We start from the raw sequence: 24,427 nt of genomic DNA, 5'->3' as shown, positions 1-24,427 counted from the left end.
TCCAAAACAAAACAAAACAAAAAAAAAAAACACAACAAAAACGGTGAAATCGGTGACTACAAACAACAATATCAAGTTTTCAGTGTAAGGATTGTAAAATGGGCTTAAAGGGGAAAAAGTTGTGGTGACCGAGTGCCTGTGCCTAACTAAAGTAGATAAAACCACACTGGACTCGTCTCTCTCTCGCTCGCTCTCTCTCTCTCTCTCACTCGTCTCTCTCTCGCTCGTCTCTCTCTCTCTCGCTCGTCTCTCTCTCTCTCTCGCTCGTCTCTCTCTCTCTCGCTCGTCTCTCTCTCTTTTGCTCGTCTCTCGCTCGCTCGTCTCTCTCTCTCTCGCTCGTCTCTCTCGCTCGTCTCTCTCTCTCGCTCGTCTCTCTCTCTTTTGCTCGTCTCTCTCTCTCGCTCTCTCTCTCTTGCTCGCTCTCTCTCGCTCTCTCGCGCGTGCGCTCTCTCTCTCGCTCTCTCTCTTGCTCGCTCTCTCTCTTTTGCTCTCGTGCTCTCTCTCTCTCTCGCGCTCTCTCTCACGCATGCGCGCTCTCTCTCTCTCTCTCTCTCTCTCTCTCTCTCCCTCTCTCTCTCTGTTCTTCTCCATAGAAGTGTTAATTTTTCCTTTTTTTTGTATGCACTGAGATATAGCACTATTTATTTTAAGGGATTTAAAAAAAAAAATCAAGAAAGAATGCCTGTTTTTGTTTGTTTTTGTTTTTCTTCCCCCATTTATCCAGCGCACTTGTTCGAGGTTCTGCAGACCTCTAGGACATTAAAGAAATCTGAAACAGAACAAAAAGGGATGATGAGAAACAGGAGAAAGAGGAGGACTGATTGCCGATGGCTTTCGTCTAAACTCCGGTCGAACTGTGAAAGTGCACTTAATTAATATTCAGAATGTCTTGTTCACGTTTTTTTTTTTTTTTTTTTTTGGTTTGGTTATTTGGGGGAATGTGTGTGTGTGTGTGTGTCGTCACGGCCTCTCGTCATGCTTTCGCAGGTCTTCCCGGGTCACTTCTCATGTACCATCAAGCTCATCCTTATGGTTTGTTCTAAAAAAATATATATTTTTTAAAAGGTACAGAACGGTTTCCAGAACCTTCTCAGCAGGTATTTTTTTGAGGAGAAGCAGTTGTTTGTGCTGCTTGCTTATGACCAGTGTTTGACTTGTATTTGGCTGTAGAGTCTGCTGGAGGATCGTGAGTGTGTGTGAGTGTGTGTGAGTGTGTGTGAGTGTGTGTGAGTGTGTGTGAGAGAGAGAGAGTGACAGACACGGTCAGGTGATTGCACGGCCTAACGAAAGAGATACGTTCTCATTTTAAACACCCCCCCCCCCGTCTTTTAAACAAATTAAATCCCAGATATCTCCCGGATTATTATTTTTATTAATGGCATCATTCAGTTTGTCTCCATCTGATCTGATTTTTTGGCACTTTTTTTTTGTTTTTTTGTTTCCATCATCACGACGTGCCAAACGTGTTACCCAGCTGAAGATCCGCTTTAGTGATTCCCCGGTTCCATAAATAATAATAAAAATAAAAAAATGTTTACTTTGCTGTCTTTTTTTTTTTTTTTTTTCCCTCTATCTTCCTCGGAAAAACTATGAAAAAGGTGTGTGTGGTTTGTTCCACTGCTGAGGCCCTTACAATAAAAAACTTGATATTGAGAATGAAAGCATTTAAATTGATTGTTTCGAGTTATTCTTAAATAAATGTAAAAAAAAATAAAAATGGATTAAAAGTGTGTGTGTGTGTGTGTGTGTGTGTGAGAGAGAGATCGTCTTAATGGTCTTTTTCAGTTCTATGCAAATGAGGTCTGATGCCATAAAGGGACTAATCCAATCTGGAAGGTCTGATTGTGGGGGTGAGATGTTCTTCAGTTCCTCACCCACCTTTAGAAATATATACGATGTACATTAAGTTTAGAGGCATTATAGTGCCTCTAGTGCAGGCGCATGTAGCTTCGTCGTCGGACATTCGATTTTAAATCAGATGGTTGTGAGTTCAAATTCTCAGGTTCATGGACTTCCATTAACCTGAGGTGGCTTCAGTGCACTTTTGGGATGAAGTTAGAGTTAGAGCAGAAGATTTGTTCCAAATCTTGGGATGTGTTCATGTCCAAGCCCCATGCCATGTACAATTTTGGATGTTTTCTTCTCCAACAATGAAACAGCAGTGTATTTATATAGACCTGCAGTTCGGGCTTTATCCGCTAGGTGGCGGTGATGTGTTAATAGTTAAAGGCTCTTATGTGCCTAAGGAGCACTTTTGGGATGGGTTAGAGATAGACTAGGCCTGAACCTCCAGCCAATCATGTAATGCGTTCGTTTCCGGGGGACCTCCGAAACACCGTGTGGAATCCAGGCCATGAATCTTCTGAGCTCTAAAATATAAAACAGCGGGTATTTAAAAGTAAAAGTAAAAGCCGTAAAAGTAAACGTACGAGCTGCAGTTCAGACACTTTCCATTAGGTGGCGGTGATGTATCAATATTGTACCTCAGTAACCTGAGCTGGATTATCAACACCTGCACTACTGTAAATACTATTTTACACTACTGCAAAAGTATTGGGACTTTAACCAGCATGACAATGTCCCTGTGCACAAAGCCATTTTTATGAATCTGCTTTCCCTGAGTTGGAGTGGATGATCTCCTGCTCCCACCCTATTGAATAGGCTGAAAGTGAACTCTGACTGCACTCCAGACCTTCTCACCTTCTCACCTACATCACTACCTTGCAGCTGAATGAGCACAAATTTAATCATGGATTGTAAGTATGACTGATTAATGTTCTTTAATGTTCTCCAACATAAATGTTATGAGCACTGGTCCTTACGCTGAAGTAGAAGTATTTTCCAAGATGGCATCAAGAAATAATTTGATCTGCTTAAAAGAATGATTCTACAGGAAGATTAAAAGATGTAATTCTAACAGCACATCAAGAACAAAGATGATAAATATACAGTGGAGAATGAACTCTACTTCTGAACTTTGACCCTTTCGAAGACAGTTATTGTGAGTTTTTAACAGCCTGTTAAATTACACAGAAATAGTTCTTTAAATTTGTACAAAATGTGGTGCTTTTGACTAATGACCAATAATAGAACATGGATTGTGATTGGCTGGAAGGAGTTCTGGTGTGAATAGTGGATTGTGATTGGCTGGAAGGAGTTCAGGTGTGAATAGTGGATTGTGATTGGCTGAAAGAAGTTTAGGTGTGAGTTCAGAGCGTTGAACACGCAGGTTGTCTGCGTTTGTCAGTTGAATGTAAATGAATGTTCTGCTTATAAACACCTGTAACCATAGTAACGTCCAGGTCCATCCAGAGTGAGACGGCGATTGTACACGTTTCCTAATGATGTCACTGAGCTCCATGGAGGAGTTTTGCGTGTGGTGGAACTTCTATGGTGAACACAGAGAGTTTCATCAACAGGTCGAGGCACAAAATGAATTTGGAGAAGAACATTGAGAACAGAGAGAAAAACAGCACCAGGAGGAAACTCCAACAGCTTCATTATTAGTTGTATCTCTCACCTGTCACTCACTTTGATAAAATATTTGATTGACACAAAAGCCTAAATTCTGAACTGGACGTTTCCATGCACCATCAGGCCTCATATCCACACTTTCTCCATTGAAAAGAATGAGAAAGATCTCAAAGGTCTCATTCTATTGTGTATTTCACTTCAACAATCAATAAAGAACACAAACCTTACAAATGTCCTTCCTCTTTTTTTTTCACCCTCTCGCTCACTTGCTGCACTAAAATCTGAAGACAGAAAAAGATTCTAGTGTCAGTTTATTTCTCCTGATACGTGTTTTAATAAGGATCATATTTACACCACAGAGCTGCTGGATTCCTGAATGGACGGAGTCTCCAGTGTCATCACCTTTATAACAGTATGAAGGACGGGTGAAGCAGAGGCATGAAGAAGAAACACCTGAATTTCTTTTGTAGAAGATCTTTTCTTACTTTGAAATCTTATTATGATTATAAATGTATTTTTTTGCCTCCTAATTCTGGATTAGTTTATTATTTTGGCCACGTTTATAACTAGGGGACGACTAATTTTATAGATGGATTTGACCGATATCTAGGTTGGATCGTACTCGACGATAAACGATTAATCAACCAATAGTTTTTAAAATGGAAACAAACAGACATAACACTCCATGTAAAATAGTGCTGAACTTTATTATAAAAAAATCTAATAAAAAACAGTACTGAATCATGAAACTACTGAAGCGCATTGCCTTCACAAAGAGAAAAAAATCACAGAGAGGATTTAATAATTGTGACTTAGTATCTCATAATTATGATTTAAAATCTCATAATTCTGACTTGGTATCACAATTACGACTTATCTCATAATTATGACGACTTTTTATAATTACGACTTCTCATAATTACGACTTAGTATCCCATAATCACGACTTAGTATCTCATAATTACGACTTAGTATCCCATAATCACGACTTGGTATCCCATAATCACGACTTGGTATCTCATAATTATGACTTAGTATCTCATAATTACGACTTAGTATCCCATAATTACGACTTAGTATCTCATAATTACGACTTATCTTGTAATTACGACTTAGTATCTCATAATTATGACTTATCTCGTAATTATGACTTCTCATAATTACGACTTAGTATCTCATAATTATGACTTATCTCATAATTACGACTTAGTATCTCATAATTATGACTTATCTCAGGGGCAGTCTGTGGCAGGCGAGAATTTTAATGTATAACACCAGATCTGATGTTACTGCATTCTTTGCTCAGAAGTGCCTCATTGTGCAACCATGGAGATGTAGCAGGTCTCATATGGTTTATCTTGATGACTGTAGATGTTAGTGTTAAGATGGTCCTCACACTGGTTCTCTAAACACATTGCTATTATCTGTTCATTGTCTATAGGATCTTTATGATGTGAGTATGTGAGGTTTACAGGAAGTCTTTATCTGGACTCACACATCTCCTGTTATTATTGTCTTCTTACCCAATCAGGAACAGTTTTAGCTCAGGTTTGTTCCAGTGTGTGTCTGTTATCTGCATTAAACTTAAGAAGAACATATGCACCATACTCTGTGCTGTGTAATTCTTCCCCAGAAAAGACACCACGGGCAGCGTAGATCACATGGAAAACATCTCCAAGAATGAAGTTTTGTTTGGTCATAATAAAAATCTTACCATTATATTAGCTTAATGAGCTACTGGACATTTCCTCACTGACCTGCTCCTCCTGCTAATTCATTTAGTTACGGAAAGTCTTGCTTAAGTTAACATACGGGGCAATAACTTGTTATTATTATTATTATTATTATTATTATTATTATTATTATTATTATTATTATATTTGAACATTGACTTCTAATATGTGTTACACATTCTGACTGTCCACTTGATAAAAGTTTGTTTTATCAAGTGGACAGTCATAATGTGTAACATATTGGTAGTCAATGTTAAAATATAATAATAATAATAATAATAATAATAATAATAATAGTTAATGCCCCGCATCTGTTAACTTAAGCAGGACCGTAAGTAAATGAATTAGCAGGAGGAGCAGGTCAGTGAGGAAATGTCCAGTCGCTAATTAAACTAATATACAGTCATCACGCTAAACCATATGATATCTTCTACATCTCCATGGTTGCACAATGAGACGCTTCCAAGCAAAGAATGCAGTAACGTCAGGTCCGGTGTTACGCGCTAAAATGCTCCCCTGCCACAGACTGCCCCAACTGATCTCATAATTATGAGATAATAAGTCGTAATTATGAGATAATAAGTGGTAATTATGGGATACTAAGTTAGAATTATGAGAGACTTAGTCGTAATTATGAGATATTAAATCATAATTGAGAAATCGTAATTATGAGATAAGTAATAATTATGAGATCTGTTCTGTGATTTTTTTTCTCTTTGTGAATGCAATGTGCTTCCGTATGAAACTGAGCTAAATTAAATAAATAGGAATATATTCTTGAATAAATATAATTATATTATTAATAAAGTATAAAAAAAATAATATAGAGCTTTCCGGTGCAGTGCGCAGTCTCACGTGTAAAAACAAACAGCACGTAGCGTCAGTGATTCGCCTCTAGAGGCCGCTCTCGTAATGACACCAGACCGGAAGCCGGAAAAACTATCGTTATGGATTTTTGTAAGTAGTCGATGGTTCCAGCGATCAACTATCGGTGCCTCGACCTCCATTAATAACTAAATGACATTTAAGTTTAAAAGCCAAATTTTATTATCAAATACAGATATGATACGAGTAAAACATATTTAAATTAAATGTTCAAAATATGTCTCTGGCATTGTTTAGAGGGCCATACCAAATGTGGGGGCATAGGGGCCATAGTTTGGGGACCCCTGGTGATGAATGTAGTGCTGTACAATGTGGAAACTAGTTTAGCTTTAAAGCTCTAAATGTCGTTCTGTACATGTAAATAATGCTGCATTTAGAAATGTTACCAAAATGTACAAACAAATCATCAATCTATTTGTTTTTTTTCTCCTCCTCCTTTTTGTCGGCCACCACCTCGGAAAGATCTTCCTCCCTCAGCGTCTTTACTTTGTTCTCCATGTTGGTGAGCCTCTGCTTGATCCTGCTCTGGTAGGACGTGTACTCTGCTACCAATCTGGCCAACTTAGTGGTCATTATTTCAAGGTTGCTCTCCAATTGTAAAATCTTCTCCTCCAGATCTTTGGGGTCGGCTCCGGCGCTGGCCGCCGCTTCATCCAGGAGATTATCCTTCCTCAGGATGGCCTTCCCTTTCTCCTCCAGTGCCTCTTTGGCATCAGGGTACTCGGTCAGCGCCTCCATGAGGTCGTCTTTGGAGAGGGCGAAGAGGTCGGAGTAGCCCACGCTGCGGATGTTTGCGGTTCTCCTGTTTCCGGCTTTGCTGCCTTTAATACCAAGGATGCTGATTTCTCCGAAATAGGCTCCGTCACTGAGGACCACGAACTGCGTGACTCCGTCGTCGGCCACCACGGCGAGCTTCCCTTCTTTGATGATGTACATCTCGCGTCCGATGTCGCCCTTCTTGCAAATGTAATCTCCAGGGCTGAATACTTGAGGCTGAAGCTTCAGGACCAGCTCGATAAGCAGCCCGGCTTCACAGTCCTGAAAGATCCGTACCTTCTTCAGGGTGTCCAGGTGGACGTTAATGGCGATCTCGGCTTTGAGCTTGTCTGGAAGGTTCTTCAGTACCTCCTTCTCGTCGCAGGTTTTCTTCTCCGTCCAGAGGTAATCAAACCACTTGATGACTCTGGCCTCGAGATCTTTGCTGACCTTCCGGAACTGCATGTACTGCTTGATGGAGTCGATCTTGGCCTGGAAGTCGGCACGTGACGCGTTCATGTTGGAGATCATCGCGCCCACATTACCGACAATGGTAGCGAAGATTAACACACCGATGAGGAAGTCGGTGACAACAAACAGGTACTCAATGTCTCTAACAGGGGGTGGAGTTTCTCCAATGGTGGTGAGGGTGAGTGTAGACCAGTACAGGCAGTAGATGTATTTCCTGGACAGACGCCCGTATTCCGGATGGCTGATGTTCGGATACACCCAGGTGTCTGTCCCGAAGCCGATGGTTTTAGAAATTGCGAAGAAGATGCAGGCGTTCCAGTGGATGATGATGAGGATGTAAAGTACGAGGTTGCTGATACGGAAGATGTTCGGGTAGTTCGTTCTCGTCTCGGTCCGATCGAAGAACTCGAAGAGACGTGCCATTTTGAAGAGGCGGTTGAAGCGTAGCTCGGGGTTGTTGTATCCCACCTTGATCATGAAAATATCGGTGGGGAGCATGGAGAAGATGTCGTATTTAAACTGCGCCGTTTTTCTGTAATTCTCCATCAACTTCTTTGTGTCTTTCACCAGAAGTCCTTGTTCTAAGAAACCTATAAATCACGCAAGAATTTAGTTACGTAATCAAAAGAAATCCTTCCGGATCGTATTGATTTTCTCTTCACCTGTTCTCGATCTCACGAAGGTGTCCGTGTAGTAGATCAAATCCGACGTGTAATCCAGGATCATCCACAGCGTCGTGTAGGAGTCCTGGAGCTCGTTAAAGCACGATCTTTAGAAATAAGGAGCATGTAAGAACTCATTTCCTTTTACTGTTTAATTACGTGTCATTTATATCATATGAAGAGCCATTTTTAAGTTCAGACCTTGTGATGAGCATCATCAGGTTGTAGAACACTGGTCCTGCTATTACTGTCAGCCAGTGATAATACAGGTCTGTGGACGGATCCACGATAAACGAGTTTTTCCTTAAAAAAAGAAACAAAAAAAAGAATAGCTATTTGTTCATTCATTCATCCATTCATTTATTCTATGGTCCTACAAATTAATTTGAATGATTCATGATTAAAATAACAAAAAAAAACATCATAGACATTTAAAGCACAATTTATATGTAGCCACAAAAAGCGTACAGTCCAAAACAAATGTCTAAATGTGAAAGACTGCTCGTGAGCACGGTGTGTGTGTGTGTGTGTGTGTGTGTGTGTGTGTGTGTGTGTGTGTGTGTGTGTGTGGGTGTGTGTGTGTGTGTATGTGTTAAACCATCCTTCAGCTACCACAGACACACACTACGCACGAGGGGGCCATTACTTTCGCCCTCACTGAACAGCGAGTCCATGCTATTGAACATGTGAGTGAATTTCACGATGGTCATTAATCCATTTGCTGTTTAACAGTGAAAAAGTTCACGTCACTGCGTCTGATATATAAATATCACTAATGTGAACGTCTGTCTGTCTGTCTGTCTGTCTGTCTGTCTGTCTGTCTGTCTGTCTGTCTGTCTGTCTGTCTGTCTGTCTGTCTGTCTTTTATACTTTTATACTTTGTGTTTACTTTTTCTTCAATGCATTCTTTCTCTTTCTTTCTCTTTTCTTCCTTTTTTCTTTCTTTACTTTTTCTTTCTTTCATAATTTTATACTCTTAGTTAATTCTTTCTTTTATTGTTCAACCTTTCATTTCATCTTTCTTTCTTTCTTTCTTTCTTTCTTTCTTTCTTTCTTTCTTTCTTTCATTCTTTCATTCTTTTCATCATTCTTCCTTCCTTCCTTTCTTTCTTTCTTCCTTCCTTCCTTCCTTCCTTCCTTCCTTCCTTCCTTTCTTTCTTTCTTTCTTTCTTTCTTTCTTTCTTTCTTTACGTTTTCTTTCTTTCTTTACTTTTTTTTCTTTCTTTCTTTCTTTCTTTCTTTCTTTCTTTCTTTCTTTCTTTCTTTCTTTCTTTCTTTCTTTCTTTCTTTACGTTTTCTTTCTTTCTTTACTTTTTTTTCTTTCATATTTTTATACTCTTAAGTAATTCTTTCTTTTATCATTCAATCTTTCTTTTCATCTTTCTTTCTTTCTTTCTTTCTTTCTTTCTAGTTTTGTCTGTCTTTCTTTTCGTCACTCATTCATTGATTTTTCTTTCTTTTCAGTACTCAGACTCACTTTATCAAAATAAAAGTTTTTTTAGAGAAAGTTCCAACATATACCTGCTGCCTGCTGCATACTTACTGAGGCTCCTCTGTCTTTTCATCATTTTTCTTATTCTCCTTGTTTTCATCCTTTTTCTCTTCTTTCTTCTCCCCATCCTTTTTCTCTTCATTTTTCTGTCCGTCCTTTTTCTCCTCCACTTTTTTCCCATCTTTCTTTGTTTCCTCTTTTTTGCTAAAAGTTAATTTTTTTTTGCATTTTATTCAGTTTAATAAAGAAAAGTGTTTTCTGCTACCTAAAGAGCTAAAGACCAGCACTAGGGGGCAGCACTAGCACTCTCTATGTACATTGGGGCTGTGTTCATAATAATAATAATAATAATAAATAGTCTGAATGATTTAATTATCACTAAGATGTTTGGTATTTTTATTTTTGGGAAAAACTTATTTTTATCTGAACCTAAATATAAAATTTTTGCCGATATTAATATTAATAGAAACATTTTCCCAGAAGAGTGGAGCTCATTCTAACAGCAAATGGAGACTAAATATGGAATGGGATGTTCAGAAGGTGACAGATACTGATCTTATTGTCAGCTGTCCACAAACTTTTGTCCGTATTGAACTAAAAGGAGTGATTTGGTTTTGAAGTTGAACCTGTTTGTAGGTGAAGAGTGTAGGAGTGTAAAGAGAAAACAGCCCCAGGAGTGAAATAAATACATAGTAAATATTAGTATGTGAATTGTAGGAGTCACTACACGTGTATGCTGCAGGAGAAGATCTACTGCTAAAACGCCTATAAATAATGGATGCTAAACAGCTATAAATAGTGAATACTTACTCGTCTGTGCTGTTGCAGTTGTTCGTATTGTAAAGTGCGAGTTGCCACTGACTTTAGAGGAAAGAACCGTTCAGTGATATAAATTAATTGGAATAAATATTAAAGCTATGACTAATAACCTCCTAAACCCTATTATAAAGGCTAACTGTGGACCATGCTGATCATCATGAAGCCTCTCAGGTCATGTGACTTCCCACCAGACCTGTATATACAGTTATTCAAACCTGCGGAGACGACGGTGACTTACTTCCTGTTGTGAGGCCGCTCAGGGTGTTCTAATGAGGACCGGGCGATGCTGCTGCGGCTGGAGAGATCTTTAAGCTCAGGACCTCGGAATCTCTCCAGGAAGGAGTCGGGGCGCTCGGCCTCATTCTGCAGTCTGTGAGACGCCCAGTTCCTCAGCATGAACAGGAAGTGGGAAAGCCTGGAACAGCAGGACAGGTCAGACTCCAGGTTCACACAGGGCAGTACGAAGTGAGACCAGAGGACTTTATAAATCTCATCATGATCAAATATAGTAACTATACAGGCTGGCGTAGGGGAAAGGGGACATTTTGGAGCTGGGAGTCGGTGATCCTGAGGTTTGAAACCAGAGTGAACTCGTTTTGAACCCCTCAACATCAGTTATGATGGTTTTATAAGAACAGTGATAATGTGACTGGAGACAAAAAGAATTCCGGCGTCTTTACTCGTTAAGACATTATGATCGTGTCCTGTTCTCATTTTGAAGAAACGGGTTCAGCTTTAAAAAAAAGAAATATCCAGGTGGTGTTGAAGGGCAGGACATCAGAGAACATCGAGCCACAACACGCATCATCTCTGTGTCGAGCTGTTTTTCCAACTCAGGCACCTATGTTGTGATCACGTGAGCAGACGGGACACGACCGTGACGTCCTAACCGGTAATGATGCAGAAATTCCCTTTCGTGCAGCAACCATCACCGTTCTTATAAAAGGCTTTAGAACGACTCCACTGCTCCATTATAACTACTGCAAAGGTTTTAAACGAGTTCTCACTGGTTCCACACAATCACTGATGCCCGAGTGTCACCCACTCCTAGCTCCATAATTTTCTGTTTTCACCACCCTGTAATGTGCCTGTAAAGTCTTACACATTTACATTTAAAGTTTCTACACATTTTTATAGGTTGTTGATCTGATCTGATCTGATCTGATCTGATCTCACACACGTCTTCTTATAACTGATTTAACACACTGCTTAACAAAAGGAAAAGTCATCATTGAATATACAGTATTAGTTGCAGATGGATATGTGTGTGTGTGTGTGTGTGTGTGTGTGTGTGTGTGTGTGTGTGTGTGTGTGTGTGTGTGTGTGTGTGTGTGTGTGTGTGTGTGAGACCTGGCCATGGCTCCTGCTCCTGTGAAGGAGCTCCTGCGAGACTCCTGGAGCTGACTGGACATAACCCCGTTCATGTCGGAGATGGTGTCCTCACATATTGAGTGTCTCCTGAAAGTACAGAAGAACAAACAAAAAAGCACTTCACCAGAAACCTCTCAACCAATCAGCTTACAAAACACTGAAGAGCCTATCTATCTATCTATCTATCTATCTATCTATCTATCTATCTATCTATCTATCTATCTATCTATCTATCTATCTATCTATCTATCTATCTCTCTCTCTCTCTCTCTCTCTCTCTCTCTCTCTCTCTCTCTCTCTCTCTTTCTCTCATCTATCTATCTATCTATCTATCTATCTATCTATCTATCTATCTATCTATCTATCTCTCTCTCTCTCTCTCTCTCTCTCTCTCTCTCATCTATCTATCTATCTATCTATCTATCTATCTATCTATCTATCTATCTATCTCTCTCTCTCTCTCTCTCTCTCTCTCTCTCTCTCTCTCTCTCTCTCTCTCTCTCTCTCTCTCTCTCATCTATCTATCTATCTCTCTCTCTCTCTCTCTCTCTCTCTCTCTCTCTCTCTCTCTCTCTCATCTATCTATCTATCTATCTATCTATCTATCTATCTATCTATCTATCTATCTATCTATCTATCTATCTATCTATCTCTCTCTCTCTCTCTCTCTCTCTCTCTAAATCCTAATTAGAAATGATAGTAGGTATTTTCAGCTTCTATGATATCACTATATTTTTCAGTGTTGTATGGTTTTTGAGAGACACGTGAATGTTCCTTTTGTTTTTATTCATTAAACTCGATCATGTAACAGAATTAACTGCCATCAAAAACAATTTTTTTTGGATGAAATTCTTGTAGCCAAGTCATGTTTCACTTCACACGTTTTTATTTATATCGTGAGAACACACTTCTTCTTCTTCTTCTTCTTCTTTCGGCTGCTCCCATTAGGGGTCGCCACAGCGGATCATCTGTCTCCATACCACCCTGTCCTCTATATCTGCCTCTTTTACACCAACTACCTGCATGTCTTCCCTCACCACATCCATGAACCTCCTCCTTGGCCTTCCTCTTTTCCTCCTACCTGGTGGCTCCATCTTCAGCATTTTTCTACCAATATAATTCATGTCCCTCCTCTGCACATGTCCAAACCATCTCAATCTCGCCTCCCTCACCTTGTCACCAAAACATCCTACATGTGCTGTCCCTCTAATAAACTCATTTCTAATCTTGTCCATCGTCGTCACTCCCAACGAAAACCTCAACATCTTCAGCTCTGCTACCTCCAGCTCCACCTCCTGTCTTTTACTCAATGCCACTGTCTCTAATCCATACAACATCGCAGGTCTCACCACAGTCCTATAAACTTTCCCTTTCATTCTTGCAGATACTCTTCTATCACAAATCACTCCTGTCACTCTTCTCCACCCACTCCACCCTGCCTGCACTCTTTTCTTTACTTCCCTAACACACTCTCCATTACTTTGCACTGTTGACCCCAGGTACCTGAACTCCTCCACCTTCTCCACCTCTTCTCCCTGCAACCGCATCACTCCACTGCCCTCCCTCTCATTCACACACATGTACTCTGTCTTACTCCTACTGACTTTCATTCCCCTTCTCTCCAGCGCATATCTCCACCTCTCCAGGCTCTTCTCAACCTGCTCTCTACTCTCACCACAAATCACAATATCATCTTCAAACATCATAGTCCAGGGAAACTCCTGTCTGACCTCGTCCGTCAACCTGTCCATCACCACTGCAAACAGGAAAGGGCTCAGGGCCGATCCTTGATGCAGTCCAACCTTCACCCTGAACCAGTCTGTCGTACCTACTGCACACTTTACTGCCGTCACACTGTCCTCATACATGTCCTGCACCACCCTCACATACTTCTCTGACACACCTGACTTCCTCATACAATACCACAACTCCTCTCTCGGCACCCTGTCGTACGCTTTCTCTAAATCCACAAATACACAATGCAGCTCCTTCTGTCCTTCTCTATACTTCTCCATCAACATCCTCAAAGCAAATAAGGCATCTGTGGTGCTCTTCCTCGGCATGAAACCATACTGTTGCTCACAGATGGTCACCTCTTCTCTCAGCCTGGCTTCCACTACTCTTTCCCATAACTTCATGGTGTGACTGATCAACTTAATTCCCCTGTAGTTACTGCAGGTCTGCACATCTCCCTTATGCTTAAAGATCGGTACCAGCACACTCCTTCTCCATTCCTCAGGCATCCTCTCCCCTTCCAGAATCCTGTTAAACAATCTGGTTAAAAACTCCACTGCCATCTCTCCTAAACATCTCCACGCCTCTACCGGTATGTCATCTGGTCCAACCGACTTTCCATTCTTCATCCTCTTAATCGCTACTCTCACTTCCTCCTTACTAATCCTATCTACATCCTGCTTCACCAACTCCACATCCTCCAACCTTCTCTCTCTCTGATTTTCCTCATTCATCAGCTGCTCAAAATACTCCCTCCATCTTCTCAACACACTCTCCTCACTAGTCAACACATTTCCCTCTCCATCCTTTATTGCTCTAACTTGCAGTACATCCTTCCCAGCTCGGTCCCTCTGCTTGGCCAATCGGTATAAATCCTTTTCTCCTTCCTTAGTGTCCAACCTCTTATACAGTTCCTCATATGCCTTTTCCTTGGCTTTCGCCACATCCCTTTTAACCTGCTGCCGCATCTCCTTGTACTCCTGCCTACTTTTCTCATCACTCTGTCGATCCCACTTCTGTTTTGCCAACCTCTTTCCCCTAATGCTCTCCTGCACTTCCTCATTCCACCACCACGTCTCCTTGTCTTGCTCTCTATTTCCATATGTCACACCAAGTACTTTTCTAGCTGCCTCCCTCATCACTCCTGCAGTAGTTGCCCAATCATCCGGCACCTCTTCACCACCACCAAGCCCCTGTCTGACCTCTTCCCTGAACCTCACACTACACTCTTCCTCCTTCAGTTTCCACCATCTTATTCTTCTTTCAAACCTTACTTTCCTCCTCTTCTTCTTCGCCTCCAAAACCATCCTACAGACCACCATCCGATGCTGTCTAGCTACACTGTCCCCCGCCAACACCTTACAGTCTCCAATCTCCTTCAGGTTGCATCTCCTACACAGAAGATAATCCACCTGTGTGCACCTTCCTCCACTCTTATACGTCACCCTATGATCCTCCTTCTTCTTAAAATACGTGTTCACCACTGCCATTTCCATCCTTTTAGCAAAATCTACCACCATCTGCCCTTCCACATTCCTCTCCTTAAAACCATACCTACCCATCACCTCCTCATCACCTCTGTTCCCTTCACCTACATGCCCATTAAAGTCTGCCCCAATCACCAATCGTTCTTTCCTAGGTACACCATCTACCACTTCATCTAATTCACTCCAGAATCTTTCTTTCTCCTCCATCTCACAGCCAACTTGTGGAGCATAGGCACTGATGACATTTATCATCATCCCTTCAACTTCCACCTTCACGATCATCACCCTATCAGAAACTCTCTTCACCTCCACTACACTCTTACTGTACTCTTCCTTCAGAATCACCCCTACACCATTTCTCTTCCCATCCACACCATGATAAAACAGTTTAAACCCACCTCCAATGTTCCTGGCCTTACTCCCTTTCCACTTGGTCTCCTGAACACACAACACATCTACCTTTCTCCTCTCCATCATATCAGTTATCTCTCTCCCTTTACCCGTCATAGTACCAACATTTAAAGTACCAACCCGAACCTCTACTCTCCTACACTGCTCCTTTTCCTGCCGTCTCTGTAGACGCCTTCCTCCTCTCCTCCTTCGGCCAACAGTAGCCCAATTTCCACCGGTACCCTGTCGGCTAACGATACCTGTGGCGGTCGTTGTTAACCCGGGCCTCGACCGATCCGGTATGAAATTCTCATTTGTGATCCGCATATTTGATTTGGCACATGTTTTACGCTGGATGCCCTTCCTAACGCAACCCTCCCCATTTACCCGGGCTTGGGACCGGCACTAAGAGTACACTGGCTTGTGCCCCCCTAATGGCTGGGTTATCGTGAGAACACACTAATTTATTATATACATGTAGGTCAAATGGTTAAAGGAACCAACATGGCAACCATTCTGTACTTTAACACCATGCACTTCCGTCTGGACTGCGGACCGACTTCACATTACAAGAAGACGATGAGCCGAAGCGACAAATACATCCGATTTAGAGAGTAAACAGACGTCTGGAGTGATATCTATTATGGAACCACCTGCCCAGTCACCACACCTCAATCCTACTAAACTGCTCTGAGATGAACAAGAAACCTCCATCTAGTGAAGAACATCTTTAGAGAGTTTTACAAGAGACACAGCAAAGAATTTCAGCTGGAGAAACAAAGTGTGTGAAGCTGTTCTTCATGCTAATGGAGGATTTTTCACTAAGAATAAAGTGGAACATCTGGACATTTATAGATTTGTTTGGTCAAAATGAATCTTCAGAACTTTAAATGAAAATGCATGTGTCTCTCAAACACCAAAAAATCACACGGTGTTTCCACACTTTTCACTGCCAGTGTCACTAGATTAGACATTAGTTTAGATTTGACTGCAGCTGTTGCTCTGATGAAAATATCTGAACCAATCGTTTTAAATTTACAAAATTTATTTTTACACTGAATGATAAAAACTCTGTTGGATACGTCTGTTGGATGAGCAGAAAACCATCTTTGCTTGACCTGTACATGCTCCTGCCGTTAAATTAAATGTCTACATGTAAGCAGGAACTCAAAAAGTTGGTAAAGCAAAATAAATAGTGAAAATCAAAGACACGTCCAAACCTGCTGTCGCCATTTTCCATTCGGTCCAGTTCTTCGTTTGAGGCCCGAACTGAGAGCCGGTGATGAGACGGATACGAGCGCTCAGTGCAGATCTTCGCCATTCTTCTTCTTTTTAGTCTAAATCCAGCTACGACATTCAATTACAACACTGAAAAAACAACACACCACAGATTAGAGTGTGATTCTACAATCATTTTAAATTGCTGTATATAAGCTGTTACTACAAAAACTGTAATGTCTACACCTCTCTCTGTAACGTTTACACAGCTCACTATAATGTCTACACCTCTCACTGTAACGTCTACACAGCTCACTATAATGTCTACACCTCTCACTGTAACGTCTACACAGCTCACTATAATGTCTACACCTCTCACTGTAACGTCTACACAGCTCACTATAATGTCTACACCTCTCACTGTAACATCTACACAGCTCACTATAATGTCTACACCTCTCACTGTAACGTCTACACAGCTCACTATAATGTCTACACCTCTTACTGTAACGTCTACACAGCTCACTATAATGTCTACACCTCTCACTGTAACGTCTACATAGCTCACTATAATGTCTTCACCTCTCACTGTAACGTCTACACAGCTCACTATAATGTCTACACCTCTCACTGTAACATCTACACAGCTCACTATAATGTCTACACCTCTCACTGTAACGTCTACACAGCTCACTATAATGTCTACACCTCTCACTGTAACGTCTACACAGCTCACTATAATGTCTACACCTCTCACTGTAACGTCTACACAGCTCACTATAATATCTACACCTCTCACTGTAACGTCCACACAGCTCACTATAATGTCTACACCTCTCACTGTAACATCACCTTTCACTGTAACGTCTACACAGCTCACTATAATATCTACACCTCTCACTGTAACGTCTACACAGCTCACTATAATATCTACACCTCTCACTGTAACGTCTACACAGCTCACTATAATATCTACACCTCTCACTGTAACATCTACACAGCTCACTATAATGTCTACACCTCTCACTGTACCATCACCTCTCACTGTAACGTCTACACAGCTCACTATAATATCTACACCTCTCACTGTAACGTCTACACAGCTCACTATAATATCTACACCTCTCACTGTAACGTCTACACAGCTCACTATAATATCTACACCTCTCACTGTAACGTTTACACAGCTCACTATAATATCTACACCTCTCACTGTAACGTCTACACAGCTCACTATAATGTCTACACCTCTCACTGTAACGTCTACACAGCTCACTATAATGTCTACACCTCTCACTGTAACGTCTACACAGCTCACTATAATGTCTACACCTCTCACTGTAACGTCTACACAGCTCACTATAATGTCTACACCTCTCACTGTAACGTCTACACAGCTCATTATAATGTCTACACCTCTCACTGTAACGTCTACACAGCTCACTATAATGTCTACACCTCTCACTGTAACGTCTACACAGCTCACTATAATGTCTAAACCTCTCACTGTAACGTCTACACAGCTCACTATAATGTCTACACCTCTCACTGTAACGTCTACACAGCTCACTATAATGTCTACACCTCTCACTGTAACGTCTACACAGCTCACTATAATGTCTACACCTCTCACTGTAACGTCTACACAGCTCACTATAATATCTACACCTCTCACTGTAACGTCCACACAGCTCACTATAATGTCTACACCTCTCACTGTAACATCACCTTTCACTGTAACGTCTACACAGCTCACTATAATATCTACACCTCTCACTGTAACGTCTACACAGCTCACTATAATATCTACACCTCTCACTGTAACGTCTACACAGCTCACTATAATATCTACACCTCTCACTGTAACGTCTACACAGCTCACTATAATGTCTACACCTCTCACTGTACCATCACCTCTCACTGTAACGTCTACACAGCTCACTATAATATCTACACCTCTCACTGTAACGTCTACACAGCTCACTATAATATGTACACCTCTCACTGTAACGTCTACACAGCTCACTATAATATCTACACCTCTCACTGTAACGTCTACACAGCTCACTATAATATCTACACCTCTCACTGTAACATCTACACAGCTCACTATAATATCTACACCTCTCGCTGTAACGTCTACACAGCTCACTATAATATCTACACCTCTCGCTGTAACGTCTACACAGCTCACTATAATATCTACACCACTCACTGTAACGTCTACACAGCTCACTATAATGTCTACACCTCTCACTGTTACATCACCTCTCACTGTAACGTCTACACAGCTCACTATAATAGCTACACCTCTCACTGTAACGTTTACACAGCTCACTATAATATCTACACCTCTCACTGTAACGTCTACACAGCTCACTATAATATCTACACCTCTCGCTGTAACGTCTACACAGCTCACTATAATGTCTACACCTCTCACTGTAACGTCTACACAGCTCACTATAATGTCTACACCTCTCACTGTAACGTCTACACAGCTCACTATAATGTCTACACCTCTCACTGTAACGTCTACACAGCTCACTATAATGTCTACACCTCTCACTGTAACGTCTACACAGCTCACTATAATGTCTACACCTCTCACTGTAACGTCTACACAGCTCACTATAATGTCTAAACCTCTCACTGTAACGTCTACACAGCTCACTATAATGTCTACACCTCTCACTGTAACGTCTACACAGCTCACTATAATGTCTACACCTCTCACTGTAACGTCTACACAGCTCACTATAATGTCTACACCTCTCACTGTAACGTCTACACAGCTCACTATAATATCTACACCTCTCACTGTAACGTCCACACAGCTCACTATAATGTCTACACCTCTCACTGTAACATCACCTTTCACTGTAACGTCTACACAGCTCACTATAATATCTACACCTCTCACTGTAACGTCTACACAGCTCACTATAATATCTACACCTCTCACTGTAACGTCTACACAGCTCACTATAATATCTACACCTCTCACTGTAACGTCTACACAGCTCACTATAATATCTACACCTCTCACTGTAACATCTACACAGCTCATTATAATGTCTACACCTCTCACTGTAACGTCTACACAGCTCACTATAATATCTACACCTCTCACTGTAACATCTACACAGCTCATTATAATATCTACACCTCTCACTGTAACGTCTACACAGCTCACTATAATATCTACACCTCTCACTGTAACGTCTACACAGCTCACTATAATGTCTACACCTCTCACTGTACCATCACCTCTCACTGTAACGTCTACACAGCTCACTATAATATCTACACCTCTCACTGTAACGTCTACACAGCTCACTATAATATCTACACCTCTCACTGTAACGTCTACACAGCTCACTATAATATCTACACCTCTCACTGTAACGTCTACACAGCTCACTATAATATCTACACCTCTCACTGTAACATCTACACAGCTCACTATAATATCTACACCTCTCACTGTAACGTCTACACAGCTCACTATAATATCTACCCCTCTCGCTGTAACGTCTACACAGCTCACTATAATATCTACACCACTCACTGTAACGTCTACACAGCTCACTATAATGTCTACACCTCTCACTGTTACATCACCTCTCACTGTAACGTCTACACAGCTCACTATAATAGCTACACCTCTCACTGTAACGTTTACACAGCTCACTATAATATCTACACCTCTCACTGTAACATCTACACAGCTCACTATAATATCTACACCTCTCACTGTAACGTCTACACAGCTCACTATAATATCTACACCTCTCACTGTAACGTCTACACAGCTCACAATAATATCTACACCTCTCACTGTAACGTCTACACAGCTCACTATAATGTCTACACCTCTAACTGTAACATCACCTCTCACTGTAACATCTACATCTCTTACTGTAATGTCTACACACCTCAATGTAACATCAACACCTTTTACTGTAACGTCTACACACCTCACTGTAACATCAACACTTCTCACTGTAACATCTACATCTTTTACTGTAACGTCATGCTCTACTGAATGCTCTCATTACCTGTCCCTCTCACACAGCAGACATAGACTAGTTTCTGAAGCTCACAATGAGCAGGCAGAAGGCAGTAGGAAGTCTTGGGTTAACGTGGATGAGACAGAGGGAGTCAGTAAAGAGAACATGACTGAGAACAGGCACATTCCTGATCATCACCAACTTTTCTCTGCTTATGTTTTATATGGTGGATCTTTAGCCTGCATACAGTGGGGCAAAAAAGTATTTAGTCAGCCACCAATTGTGCAGGTTCTCCCACTTAAAAAGATGAGAGAGGCCTGTAATTTTCATCATAGGTACACTTTAACTCTGAGAGACAAAATGAGAAAAAGAAATCCAGAAAATCACATTGTCTGATTTTTATAGAAGTTATTTGCAAATTATGGTGGAAAAAAAGTATTTGGTCACCTTCAAAAAAGCAAGATTTCTGTCTCTCACAGACCTGTAACGTCTTCTTTAAGAGGCTCCTCTGTCCTCCACTTGTTTCCTGTATTAATGGCACCTGTTTGAACTCGTTATCAGTATAAAATTCACCTGTCCACAACCGCATACAGTCAGACTCCAAACTCCACTATGGCCAAAACCAAAGAGCTGTCAAAGGACACCAGAAACAAAACTGTAGACCTGCACCAGGCTGGGAAGACTGAATCTGCAGTAGGTAAGCAGCTTGGTGTGAAGAAATCAACTGTGGGAGCAATTATTAGTAAATGGAAGACATTCAAGACCACTGATAATCTATTTCGATCTGGGGCTCCACGCAAGATCTCACCCTGTGGGGTCAAAAGGATCACAAGTACAGTGAGCAAAAATCCCAGAACCACATGGGGGGGGGGGACCTGGTGAATGGCCTGCAGAGAGCTGGGACCAAAGTAACAATGGCTACCATCAGTAACACACTAAGCCGCCAGGGACTCAAATCCTGCAGTGCCAGACGTGTCCCCCTGCTTAAGCCACATCTGATGTTTGCTAGAGAGCATTTTGATGATCCAGAAAAGGATTGGAAGAATGCCATATGGTCATATGAAACCAAAATAGAACTTGTCGTGTTTGGAGGAGAAAGAATGCTGAGTTGCATCCAAAGAACACCATATCTACTGTGAAGCATGGGGGTGGAAACATCATGCTTTGAGGCTGTTTTTTTGCAAAGGGACCAGGACGACTGATCCGTGTAAAGTAAAGAATGAATGGGGCCATATATCGTGAGATTTTGAGTGAAAACCTCTTTCTATCAGCAAGGGCTTTGAAGATGAAATGTGTCTGGGTCTTTCAGCATGACAATGATCCCAAACACACCATCCGGGCAACGAAGGAGTGGCTTCGTAAGAAGCATTTCAAGGTCCTGGAGTGGCCTAGCCAGTCTCCAGATCTCAAACCCATAGAAAGGGAGTTGAAAATCCGTGTTGCCCAGCGACAGCCCCAGAACATCACTGCATCACAGAGATCTGTATGGAGGAATGGGCCAAATTACCAGCAACAGTGTGTAAAAACCTTGTGGAGACTCACAGAAAACGTTTGATCTCTGTCATTGACAAAAAAGGAATATAACAAAGTATTGAGATCAACTTTTGTTATTGACCAAATACTTATTTTCACCTTAATTTGCAAATAAATTATTTAAAAAAGATTTTTTTTTTGTTCTCATTTTGTCTCTCAGAGTTGAAGTGTACCGATGATGAATATTACAGGCCTCTTTCATTTTTTTAAGTGGGAGAAGCTGCACAATTGGTGGCTGACTAAATACTTTTGTGCCCCACTGTACATTCATTAGAGAACATCTGAAATTATTTTATATTAATATATTAATATGATGTGAGGTTCAGTTACCAGCGTGACACTAAAACAGGTAGTAATAATCACTACTTTTTACTGAAGAACACGTCAGAGCTCAAACTTCTTTACTTTCACTTGAGTGAAAAGGTGCAGTCAGAACTTCAACTTTCACCAAGTATCTACTGAGTGAAGGCTGAGTGTACTTTTGCCATTGCTAACACACACACACACACACACACACACACACACACACACCTCTGTTTCTTGTTCCACCTTATGAGTGGTATTATTTATGTTCTGGATTCTGTGTTTCTCAGGGTCTTGCTTTTGTTGTTCATGGTCGCTGTCATCCGTGCTCCAGGTTAAGTTTCTATTTCCTTGTCTGCCTTTTCTTTTTTTTTTTCATCTTTTGTCTGCATTTTCCATATTTACACTCTCAATGAACATCTGCGCTCGCATCCACCTTTGTCTCATCTCGTGACCATTTTGAAGACAACAGTTGAAAAAAGCTCGAACAATCCAGCAAATCACAATATCCTGCTATTCTGAACATAATCTGATCATCTGCTCATACACCAGACCTGAAAACATCATCATCTGTAATCATCAACTCATAAACTGCTAACAGACCTGAACAATGTGACTGTTTACTGAGAAAACACACACACACACACACACACACACACACACACATACACACATACACACACTAATAGTGTAGTACAACCAAGAGTGTACTGAGTTTTATAAAGATGTGGTCGTAGGACGTCTTTGAATGCAATGTCATTAAATTTTCCCTTAACTTGAACTAGGAGACCAAAAACCTGTTCCAGCATGACACAAAGTCACAAATCCAGCTCCATGAACATCTGCTTTACATGGGTTGGGATGGAAGATCCCCTGCTATAGAGCTCCAACACAAAGTCACAATTTTATGGTCAGGTGTCCACAATAGTGTACAATGATCAGAGAGAAGATTAAAGCCAGTGGAAGGTGAAGTCATTAAAGAGTCACTTGTAAAGGGGTTGAATTTATTATGCATTGAGTGAACAATCAGTTCTTGAATGTGATGTGATGGAAGGAAGGAAGAAAAATGGATCTCAGCAACTTTAAAAAGATCAAAATCTTGATGTCTGGGTCTCAGCAGATCTCAGGAGGTCTTGAGGGGGTTTATCCCAGTGCTCCGAATGAAAGAGAGCCAGTAAACTGATGGTCCGTTTGGGCTAATCTTACAGAAGATGTCCTGTAGCACAAACTGCTGAAAAATGTGTTGCCTGTTATGAAAGGAGGCAGAACACAGAGCATCACTGCTGGAGTGGTCAGAGAGCCCATGCTGACCCTGTACCACCCACAGCTCCTACAATAGGCACATGAGCATACATATAATACATATGTATTAATTTACATATACATATAATAATTTCCCAAACAATTCTAATCCATAGAGTCCACCTTGGGACTAACAGGACTTAATGGATCTTCTGTTGACGTCTTGGTGCCAAATACCACAGACCACCTTTGGAGGTCTTGTAAAGTCCAGGCCTTGATGAATCACAGCTGTTTTGGTGGAACATGGAGGAATAATACAATATCAGGCTGGTGGTTTTAATGTTATGTCTGATCTGTGTGATCGTCTGAAATAAAAGATTTTATATATTTTTTAATATCTGAGTCTGTGAATTTATAGACAGGTTTAAAACTATGATTTCTGTTTCAGAAAAGAGTTTGTTCTTTGCCGTGAAACCGACATGCAGGTATGTCGTTCCTGCAGCCCGTATCCTCAGGTAAACTGGGCAAATCTCATTAAGCAGTTTACAGCACGTAATCGTGCTTGTGCATGAACTGAATTAGTGCTCAGTACATCAGACTGTTACGTTCTGACTTATTCACTCATACAAACTCTATAATACAGAGCAGACTTCAGCCCACACACACACACACACACACACACACACACACACACACACACACACACACACAGTACATCAGACTGTTGCATTCTGACTTATTCACTCATACAAACTCTATAATACAGAGCAGACTTCAGCACACACACACACACACACACACACACACACACACACACACACACACACACACACACACACTCAGT

General features: G+C 41.1%; 1 protein-coding gene and 1 long non-coding RNA gene across 5 annotated transcripts in view; both read right to left on the bottom strand.

Annotated features, from left to right (window-relative positions):
- Window positions 1–7: 7 nt before the first annotated feature.
- Window positions 8–667, bottom strand: LOC310739193. The gene is made up of 2 exons (XR_014537284.1): window positions 525–667; window positions 8–171 (listed from the first exon to the last, which is right to left on the bottom strand). It is a non-coding gene; the product is annotated as an uncharacterized lncRNA (long non-coding RNA).
- A 5,528-nt stretch (window positions 668–6,195) lies between these two features.
- Window positions 6,196–24,427, bottom strand: part of cnga3a (cyclic nucleotide gated channel subunit alpha 3a) — a 36,392-nt gene continuing 18,160 nt past the window's right edge. The window contains exons 2-9 of one of the 4 annotated variants that reach the window (XM_083563033.1): window positions 16,495–16,642; window positions 11,643–11,750; window positions 10,531–10,707; window positions 10,284–10,334; window positions 9,525–9,677; window positions 8,183–8,284; window positions 7,982–8,088; window positions 6,196–7,909 (exon numbers count right to left, since the gene is read on the bottom strand). In XM_083563033.1, coding sequence (XP_083419159.1) covers window positions 6,504–7,909; window positions 7,982–8,088; window positions 8,183–8,284; window positions 9,525–9,677; window positions 10,284–10,334; window positions 10,531–10,707; window positions 11,643–11,750; window positions 16,495–16,595 — 2,205 coding nt within the window. In that variant the 5' untranslated portion in view covers window positions 16,596–16,642 and the 3' untranslated portion in view covers window positions 6,196–6,503. The remainder of the gene's footprint in view (window positions 7,910–7,981; window positions 8,089–8,182; window positions 8,285–9,524; window positions 9,678–10,283; window positions 10,335–10,530; window positions 10,708–11,642; window positions 11,751–16,494; window positions 16,643–24,427) is intronic. The other 3 variants (XM_083563032.1, XM_083563035.1, XM_083563034.1) reach the window with 3 other exon arrangements.

Source organism: Silurus aristotelis, assembly GCF_946808225.1.
Source record: "Silurus aristotelis genome assembly, chromosome: 2".
Lineage (NCBI taxonomy): Eukaryota > Metazoa > Chordata > Actinopteri > Siluriformes > Siluridae > Silurus > Silurus aristotelis.
The sequence above is the reverse complement of the archived record's forward strand: the minus strand, read 5'-3'. Positions and strand labels throughout refer to the sequence as shown.